This window comes from Babylonia areolata, chromosome 35, assembly GCF_041734735.1.
Source record: "Babylonia areolata isolate BAREFJ2019XMU chromosome 35, ASM4173473v1, whole genome shotgun sequence".
NCBI classification, from domain to species: Eukaryota; Metazoa; Mollusca; class Gastropoda; order Neogastropoda; family Buccinidae; genus Babylonia; species Babylonia areolata.
Window position 1 is genome coordinate 22032770 of NC_134910.1, and position 10000 is coordinate 22042769.

General features: G+C 43.4%; 1 protein-coding gene across 1 annotated transcript in view; it reads right to left on the reverse strand.

Moving 5' to 3' along the window:
* Positions 1–10000, reverse strand: part of LOC143278015 (uncharacterized) — a 13099-nt gene that overhangs the window by 903 nt on the left and 2196 nt on the right. Inside the window, exons 2-6 of the mRNA XM_076583027.1 lie at positions 9901–10000; positions 8213–8388; positions 4127–4296; positions 2076–2283; positions 1–767 (exon numbers count right to left, since the gene is read on the reverse strand). The exon at positions 1–767 is cut by the window's left edge and continues 903 nt beyond it; the exon at positions 9901–10000 is cut by the window's right edge and continues 1576 nt beyond it. Of these exons, the coding sequence (XP_076439142.1) occupies positions 276–767; positions 2076–2283; positions 4127–4296; positions 8213–8388; positions 9901–10000 (1146 nt within the window). The 3' untranslated portion in view covers positions 1–275. The remainder of the gene's footprint in view (positions 768–2075; positions 2284–4126; positions 4297–8212; positions 8389–9900) is intronic.

The window sequence follows — 10000 nt, forward strand, 5'->3', positions numbered from 1 at the left end:
TGTTGTCTTATTTATTTATTTATTTATTATTATTATTTTATTATTATTAGCACTGCTACTACCTTTTTTATATCATAATTATTATTTATTTATGTAAGCTTATCTATTATTTATTCACCTTTTTTTTTCTCAAGGCCTGACTAAGCGCGTTGGGTTACGCTGCTGGTCAGGCATCTGCTTGGCAGATGTGGTGTAGCGTATATGGATTTGTCCGAACGCAGTGACGCCTCCTTGAGCTACTGAAACTGAAACTGAAACTATTATTACCAACAAAACTACACTTTGACAGGGCTGGACCCGATCTTGGCCCAGAGGACTTCTCTAGGCCACTCGTGCATGCGACGAAACACTACCTTGAGGGGCATCAGAGTGTTCACATCGTGAGGGAAGTACCCTCGATTGGACAGCACGTCAAACACGTAACTTCCGCCAAACTCCTTGAGAGACTGCACCTTGTCCCACTCCATCAAGATGCAAGGGATGTCTACGGTGTTCAGGAACTTGTTGGCTCCGGCAAGGACCCTCCCTTCGAAGCCTTCCACGTCGATCTTGAGGACGGCTTTGGAGATTCTGTACAGACGTAGGATGTCGTCCAGTTTGATGGCGAAGGCTGTTGGGGCGTTGGGATCCACTTTGGATTTGTTCCTCGTGTCCACCGTGTAGGAGGAGGAGGAGGAGGAGGACGAGGAGGAGGAAGAGGAGGAAGAGGAAGAGGATGATGATGCAGGGTCGGTGCTTGTGATTGTGGTGCCTTTTCTGAAGGATACCTGGAGAAATTGAGCTGAGTGGAATAGGGTTTTAGGAAAGGTATGTCGAGGCTTTGAAAAAAAAAAGAGAAGAAGCGTGGTTCTTGTCACATCACGTCACGTCACTCTCCCTCTCTCTCTCTCTCTCTCTCACTGTGTCTATATATCTTTCTCTGTCTCTGTTTCTGTCACACACACACACACACACACACACACACACACACACACACACACACACACTCTCTCTCTCTCTCTTTCTCTCTCTTTGTCTATATATCTTTCTCTGTCTCTGTCTCTCTCACACACACACACACACAATCTCTCTCTCTTTCTCTCTCTCTGTCTCTCTCTCTTTCTCTCTTTTTGTCTGTATATCTTTCTCTGTCTCTGTCTGTCACACACACACACACACACACACACACACACACATACACACACAGATTCTCTTTTTCTCGCTCACAAACACACAACTCTGTCCTCTCTCTCTCTCTCTCTCTCTCTCTCTCTCTCTCTCTCCCCCTGTCTCTCCCACATATGCCCCCACCTCACCACACCCACACCCACACACAACCACAAATACCACCCAACCCACCCCACCCCACCCTACCCCCTCAAACCCCCTCACCACACCCCCCAAAAAATTACCCCACCCCACCCCCCCCACCCCAAACCCCCTAACAACCCACTGGGGTTCAAATCCGCCCTGTGACACGTCTTACTCGTGCGAGGGCCAATTTCAGTTTCAGTTTCAGTAGCTCAAGGAGGCGTCACTGCGTTCGGACAAAACCATATACGCTACACCACATCTGCCAAGCCAAGCAGATGCCTGACCAGCAGCGTAACCCAACGCGCTTAGTCAGGCCTTGGAAAAAAAACAAAAAAACAAACAAAAAACACACACCCAAACCCACCCCCCCAAAAAAAACGGGGGAATAAATAATAGATAAGCTTGCATAAATAAATAAATAAATAAATAAATAATAATTATAATATAGAAAAAGGTAGTAGTAATAATATTAGTAATACTAATAAAATGATAATAATAAAACATAAATAAATAAGACAACAATGGTGATAAATAAGCGAATAAATGTAAAACATTGTAAATGACTAATAAACATAATTCTGTACATCAGTCCATGGTGTCAGCTCTATCCCCGCAGTATCATCTCTCCCCCCCCCCCCCTTCCTTCCCTTTACAGAAAGTCCATCTATTTCACCAACTGGCTGGTTCGTGTAGAAATATGTGTTCAAAGTTTAAGATAGCGATGAAAGAAAAAAAAAAAAAAAAAAAAAAAAATTACCCCACCCCCACCCCCAACAACTCACCTTCCCTCTGTCATCAGACACAGCGTTGTGAATGACGTGCACGTTGTCGTAGTGAAGGTCTATGACGGAGCTGCAGAGAGTGTGGGCCAGGGCGTCTATGGGCTCTATGGCGTAGACCTGGCTAGCCAGGCGGGATGCAGTCAGGGCCACCTGCCCCACGCCAGACCCTACGTCCACCAGGGAGATGTTCTCCCCGCTCAGAAAACACCTGGGGCAGTTTTTTTGTCGTGGGGGTTAGGGGGTTTGGGGGGTGGGTGATACATATCATTGACGAAATGAATAAATAAATGAATGAATGAATAAATAAATAAAGAAAGAAAGAAAGAAGAAGATGATGATCATGATGATCGTGATGCCGATGAAGAAGAAGGAGAAGAAGGAGGAGGAGGAGAAGGACGAGGAGGAGGAGGAGAAGGAGGAGGAGGAGGAGGAGAATGAGGAGGAGGAGGAGAAGGAGGAGGAGGAGGAGGAGAATGAGGAGGAGGAGGAGGAGGAGAAGGAGGAGGAGGAGGAGGAGGAGGAGGAGGAGAAGAAGAAGAAGAAGAAGAAGGGTTTGTCTATGAGTTCCCCACCTGTCCAAAAGTGTTCTTCACCCGTCAAAAAGGATTCCATACCTATCAAAGAGGATTCCCCACCTGTCTAAAAGGGTTCCCTACCTGTCAAAGAGGGTTCCCTACCTCTCAAAGAGGATTCCTCACCTGTCTAAAAGGGTTCCCTACCTGTCAAAGAGGGTTCCCTACCTCTCAAAGAGGATTCCTCACCTGTCTAAAAGGGTTCCCTACCTGTCAAAGAGGTTTCCCACCTGTCCAAAAAGGGTTCCCTACCTGTCAAAGAGGGTCCCCACCTGTCCAAAAAGGGTTCCCTACCTGTCAAAGAGGATTCCCCACCTGTCCAAAAAGGGTTCCCTACCTGTCAAAGAGGGTTCCCTACCTGTCAAAGAGGGTTCCCCACCTGTCCAAAAAGGGTTCCCTACCTGTCAAAGAGGGTTCCCCACCTGTCCAAAAATGGTTTCCTACCTGTCAAAGAGGGTTCCCCACCTGTCCAAAAAGGGTTCCCTACCTGTCAAAGAGGGTTCCCTACCTGTCAAAGAGGATTCCCTACCTGTCCAAAAAGGGTTCCCTACTTGTCAAAGAGGATTCCCTACCTGTCCAAAAAGGGTTCCCTACCTGTCAAAGAGGATTCCCCACCTGTCCAAAGAGGGTTCCCCACCTGTCCAAAAAGGGTTGCCTACCTGTCAAAGAGGGTTCCCCACCTGTCCAAAAAGGGTTCCCTACTTGTCAAAGAGGGTTCCCCACCTGTGCAAAGAGGGTTCCCTACTTGTCAAAGAGGATTCCCTACCTGTTCAAAAAGGGTTCCCTACCTGTCAAAGAGGGTTCCCCACCTGTCCAAAAAGGGTTCCCTACCTGTCAAAGAGGATTCCCTACCTGTCCAAAAAGGGTTCCCTACCTGTCAAAGAGGGTTCCCCACCTGTCCAAAAAGGGTTCCCTACCTGTCAAAGAGGGTTCCCCACCTGTCCAAAAAGGGTTCCCTACCTGTCCAAAAAGGGTTCCCTACCTGTCAAAGAGGATTCCCCACCTGTCCAAAAAGGGTTCCCTAACCTGTCAAAGAGGGTTTCCCACCTGTCCAAAAAAAGGTTCCCCACCAATCTAAAAGGATTCCCCACCTGCCCAAAAAGGGTTCCCTACCTGTCAAAGAGGGTTCCCTACCTGTCAAAGAGGGATTCCCCACCTGTCCAAAAAGGGTTCCCTACCTGTCAAAGAGGGTTCCCACCTGTCCAAAAGGGGTTCCCTACCTGTCAAAGAGGGTTCCCCACATGTCTAAAAGGGATCCCTACCTCTCAAAGAGGGTTCCCCACCTGTCCAAAAAGGGTTCCCTACTTGTCAAAGAGGGTTCCCCACCTGTCCAAAAAGGGTTCCCTAACCTGTCAAAGAGGGTTTCCCACCTGTCCAAAAAAAGGTTCCCCACCAATCTAAAAGGATTCCCCACCTGTCCAAAAAGGGTTCCCTACCTGTCCAAAAAGGATTCCCCACCTGTCAAAGAGGGTTCCCTACCTGTCAAAGAGGGTTCCCACGCCGCGGAGGTTCCACTCCGCACCGAAGGCGTTGTTGACGTCACGGTCGGTGAGGTTGGTGCCACGGGGCCCCGTGTAGAGAGGCACGGCCCCTAGTGGGGTTCTCAGGGTTCGAATCTCCAGGTCCTTCTGCTTCGGACACACCTCCTCCTGGGAGAGGAGAGTGGGGTGGTAGGGGGTGAGTGGGTGTGTGGGGATGTGAGGGGTGGGTGTGTATGGGGGTGGCGGTGGGGGTAGGGTGTGAGGTGTGTATGTGTGTGTGTGTGTGTGCGTGGGTTTGTAATAGGGGGGGGGGGGGGGAGGGGGACACATAAAAAGCATGCAGTATGATACATTGTTAATATAATGCCATGCGATTACGATGCCAGACAAATCGATGCAACAATAGAATGCATGGTGTGTAATGGAACAATAAAGAGTGAGCGAAGTTTGCAATGAGGAAATGAACATTGTGTAAGGTGTGTTGATTAATATTGTGCATGGTGTGTAATTGAACAATGAGGTGTGCAAAGTGTGTAATGGAACAGTGAACATTGTGTAAGGTGTATTGATTAATATTGTGCATGGTGTGTAATTGAACAATGAGGTGTGCAAAGTGTGTAATGGAACAGTGAACATTGTGTAAGGTGTATTGATTAATATTGTGCATGGTGTGTAATTGAACAATGAGGTGTGCAAAGTGTGTAATGGAACAGTGAACATTGTGTAAGGTGTGTTGATTAATATTGTGCATGGTGTGTAATTGAACAATGAGGTGTGCAAAGTGTGTAATGGAACAGTGAACATTGTGTAAGGTGTGTTGATTAATATTGTGCATGGTGTGTAATTGAACAATGATGTGTGCAAAGTGTGTAATGGAACAGTGAACATTGTGTAAGGTGTATTGATTAATATTGTGCATGGTGTGTAATCGAACAATGAGGTGTGCAAAGTGTGTAATGGAACAGTGAACATTGTGTAAGGTGTGTTGATTAATATTGTGCATGGTGTGTCATTGAACAATGAGGTGTGCAAAGTGTGTAATGGAACAGTGAACATTGTGTAAGGTGTGTTGATTAATATTGTGCATGGTGTGTCATTGAACAATGAGGTGTGCAAAGTGTGTAATGGAACAGTGAACATTGTGTAAGGTGTATTGATTAATATTGTGCATGGTGTGTAATTGAACAATGATGTGTGCAAAGCGTGTAATGGAACAGTGAACATTGTGTAAGGTGTATTGATTAATATTGTGCATGGTGTGTAATTGAACAATGAGGTGTGCAAAGCGTGTAATGGAACAGTGAACATTGTGTAAGGTGTATTGATTAATATTGTGCATGGTGTGTAATTGAACAATGAGGTGTGCAAAGTGTGTAATGGAACAGTGAACATTGTGTAAGGTGTGTTGATTAATATTGTGCATGGTGTGTAATTGAACAATGAGGTGTGCAAAGTGTGTAATGGAACAGTGAACATTGTGTAAGGTGTGTTGATTAATATTGTGCATGGTGTGTAATCGAACAATGAGGTGTGCAAAGTGTGTAATGGAACAGTGAACATTGTGTAAGGTGTGTTGATTAATATTGTGCATGGTGTGTAATCGAACAATGAGGTGTGCAAAGTGTGTAATGGAACAGTGAACATTGTGTAAGGTGTGTTGATTAATATTGTGCATGGTGTGTAATTGAACAATGAGGTGTGCAAAGTGTGTAATGGAACAGTGAACATTGTGTAAGGTGTGTTGATTAATATTGTGCATGGTGTGTAATTGAACAATGAGGTGTGCAAAGTGTGTAATGGAACAGTGAACATTGTGTAAGGTGTGTTGATTAATATTGTGCATGGTGTGTAATTGAACAATGAGGTGTGCAAAGTGTGTAATGGAACAGTGAACATTGTGTAAGGTGTGTTGATTAACATTATGCATGGTGTGTAATTGAACAATGAGGTGTGCAAAGTGTGTAATGGAACAGTGAACATCGTGTAAGGTGTGTTGATTAATATTGTGCATGGTGTGTAATTGAACAATGAGGTGTGCAAAGTGTGTAATAGAACAGTGAACATTGTGTAAGGTGTGTTGATTAATATTGTGCATGGTGTGTAATCGAACAATGAGGTGTGCAAAGTGTGTAATGGAACAGTGAACATTGTGTAAGGTGTGTTGATTAATATTGTGCATGGTGTGTCATTGAACAATGAGGTGTGCAAAGTGTGTAATGGAACAGTGAACATTGTGTAAGGTGTATTGATTAATATTGTGCATGGTGTGTAATTGAACAATGAGGTGTGCAAAGCGTGTAATGGAACAGTGAACATTGTGTAAGGTGTATTGATTAATATTGTGCATGGTGTGTAATTGAACAATGAGGTGTGCAAAGCGTGTAATGGAACAGTGAACATTGTGTAAGGTGTATTGATTAATATTGTGCATGGTGTGTAATTGAACAATGAGGTGTGCAAAGTGTGTAATGGAACAGTGAACATTGTGTAAGGTGTGTTGATTAATATTGTGCATGGTGTGTAATTGAACAATGAGGTGTGCAAAGTGTGTAATGGAACAGTGAACATTGTGTAAGGTGTGTTGATTAATATTGTGCATGGTGTGTAATCGAACAATGAGGTGTGCAAAGTGTGTAATGGAACAGTGAACATTGTGTAAGGTGTGTTGATTAATATTGTGCATGGTGTGTAATCGAACAATGAGGTGTGCAAAGTGTGTAATGGAACAGTGAACATTGTGTAAGGTGTGTTGATTAATATTGTGCATGGTGTGTAATTGAACAATGAGGTGTGCAAAGTGTGTAATGGAACAGTGAACATTGTGTAAGGTGTGTTGATTAATATTGTGCATGGTGTGTAATTGAACAATGAGGTGTGCAAAGTGTGTAATGGAACAGTGAACATTGTGTAAGGTGTGTTGATTAATATTGTGCATGGTGTGTAATTGAACAATGAGGTGTGCAAAGTGTGTAATGGAACAGTGAACATTGTGTAAGGTGTGTTGATTAACATTGTGCATGGTGTGTAATTGAACAATGAGGTGTGCAAAGTGTGTAATGGAACAGTGAACATCGTGTAAGGTGTGTTGATTAATATTGTGCATGGTGTGTAATTGAACAATGAGGTGTGCAAAGTGTGTAATAGAACAGTGAACATTGTGTAAGGTGTGTTGATTAATATTGTGCATGGTGTGTAATTGAACAATGAAGTGTGCAAAGTGTGTAATGGAACAGTGAACATTGTGTAAGGTGTGTTGATTAATATTGTGCATGGTGTGTAATTGAACAATGAGGTGTGCAAAGTGTGTAATGGAACAGTGAACATTGTGTAAGGTGTGTTGATTAACATTGTGCAAAGTGTGTAATGGAACAGTGAACATTGTGTAAGGTGTGTTGATTAACATTGTGCAAAGTGTGTAATGGAACAGTGAACATTGTGTAAGGTGTGTTGATTAACATTGTGCATGGTGTGTAATGGAACAGTGAACATTGTGTAAGGTGTGTTGATTAACATTGTGCATGGTGTGTAATGGAACAGTGAACATTGTGTAAGGTGTGTTGATTAACATTGTGCATGGTGTGTAATGGAACAGTGAACATTGTGTAAGGTGTGTTGATTAACATTGTGCAAAGTGTGTAATGGAACAGTGAACATTGTGTAAGGTGTGTTGATTAATATTGTGCAAAGCGTGTAATGGAACAGTGAACATTGTGTAAGGTGTGTTGATTAACATTGTGCATGGTGTGTAATGGAACAGTAAACATTGTGTAAGGTGTGTTAATTAACATTGTGCATGGTGTGTAATTGAACAATGAACAGTGTGCAAAGCGCGTAAAGGAATAGTGACCCCCCCCCCCCCCACCCCCCCCCGAAAAAAACACACAAAAAAACAAACAAAACAAAACCAAACAACAACAACAACAACAACAACAAAAGAAACAAACAAACAGGCAAACAAACAAACAACAACAACAACAACAACAAAACTACAAAATAATGATTTCATGCCCAGAACAAACACTGCCAAAAATACACTACAATGAAATGTCACATACAGGTCGAGGAAAATACGGTCCTTTCTCACCCTCCAGCGAGTCTTGTCCCGTGTCACCATGGGAACGAAGCGAAGATCGCCGGGGGAAGTGGCGGCTCCTTTCTTGACCTGTGACCCCTGCAGTGACCCCTCCGCTCCCCCTGCCCGCTCACCAACACCCCCCTTCTTCTCCTTCTCCTTGATGGCGCCCTCTGGCGGCGGGGTCCCTGGTTTTTGGGTGGCAAGAAAGGTCATGGGGTAAGGGGTAAAGCAATGTCGAGTGCGGTCTGTAATGATGCTGCTACTGCTGCTGCTGCTGCTACTACTACTACTACTACTACTTCTAGTCATTCGGATGAGGCCATAAACCGAAGACCCGGTGTGCAGCATGCATTCAGCGCACGTAAAAGAGCCCACGGCAACAAAAAGGGTTGTCTATGGCAGAATTCTGTAGAAAAATCCACTTCCATAGGAGAGCAAAAAAGAACTGCAGGCAGATGAAATACAAAAAGAAAGGGTAGCGCTCTCAGTGTAGCGACACGCTCTCCTTGGGGAGAGCAGCCCGAATTTCACACAGAGAAATACAATACAATCCAATACAATCCAACCCAATCCAATCCAACCCAATACAAGACTGCCGCCGCTGCTACTGCTGCTACGACTACTGCTATTACTATTGCTACTACTACTTCTGCTGCCGCTGCTGCTGCTGCTATTGCTACTACTGTTGCTACTGCTGCTTCTACTGCCGCTGCTGTTGCTACTACTACTGCTGCTGCTGCTGCTGCTACTTCTATTAGTACTGCTGTTGCTACTGTTGCTACTACTACTTGTACTACTACTACTAGTACTACTACTACTACTACTACTACTACTACTACTGCTGCTGCTGCTACTTCTATTACCACTGCTTCTACTACTACTGCTAATACTGCTGCCGCAACTACTGGTACTACTTATGACATTAATCATAATAATAGTGCTAATGAAAATGATAAGTGTATCCATATAGCGTCAAATGAAATGACTTTGCTCTAAGCGCTTCACAATAAGAGTAGTTCCGATTGAAAATAGAATAAAACAAGAGAGGCAAGGCCTTCAAGACTCACATGTGATACACTGAAAAAAAAATCCAAGCTTTTTATGTATTGTGTATAATTTCAAAATGTAATGTTTAAGATGAGAAAGATCAGTTTAAAGCGAATTAAGTCCCCTAGCATTAATTACAGAGTAATTTCCCTTTTTTTTTTAACTATCTGCACCAAAACGTTTGTAAAATAAATAAAACTTCCATGCTTAGCAAAAGAAGTTCCTGTTTGAACAAAAAATGCTAATAATGACTGCTCTTGTTGCTGGCTCAGAATATCAGATCAAAGTGCCAAGTTTAGAGAATACAAAAAATATAGATATAACAGTAAATGCAGTTTGCATATAATTAGGCTTCATAATTTATTTTTTTTGGTGCCCATCCCAGAGGTGCAATATTGTTTTAAACAAGATGACTGGAAAGAATTGAATTTTTCCTATTTTTATGCCTAATTTGGTGTCAACTGACAAAGTATTTGCAGAGAAAATGTCAATGTTAAAGTTTACCATGGACACACAGACACACAGACACACACACACACACACACACACACAGACAACCGAACACCGGGTTAAAACATAGACTCACTTTGTTTACACAAGTGAGTCAATAAAAAGGAAAAAAAAAAAGAGATGAATAATACAATATTTACCAATGTTCCACGGAAGACGAGAAGGAGCCTTTGCACTGTTCCCGAAACCAGTCCCGCCTCCCGGTGAGCCAGACAGGGGAGAGAACCCGGACCCTTCTTG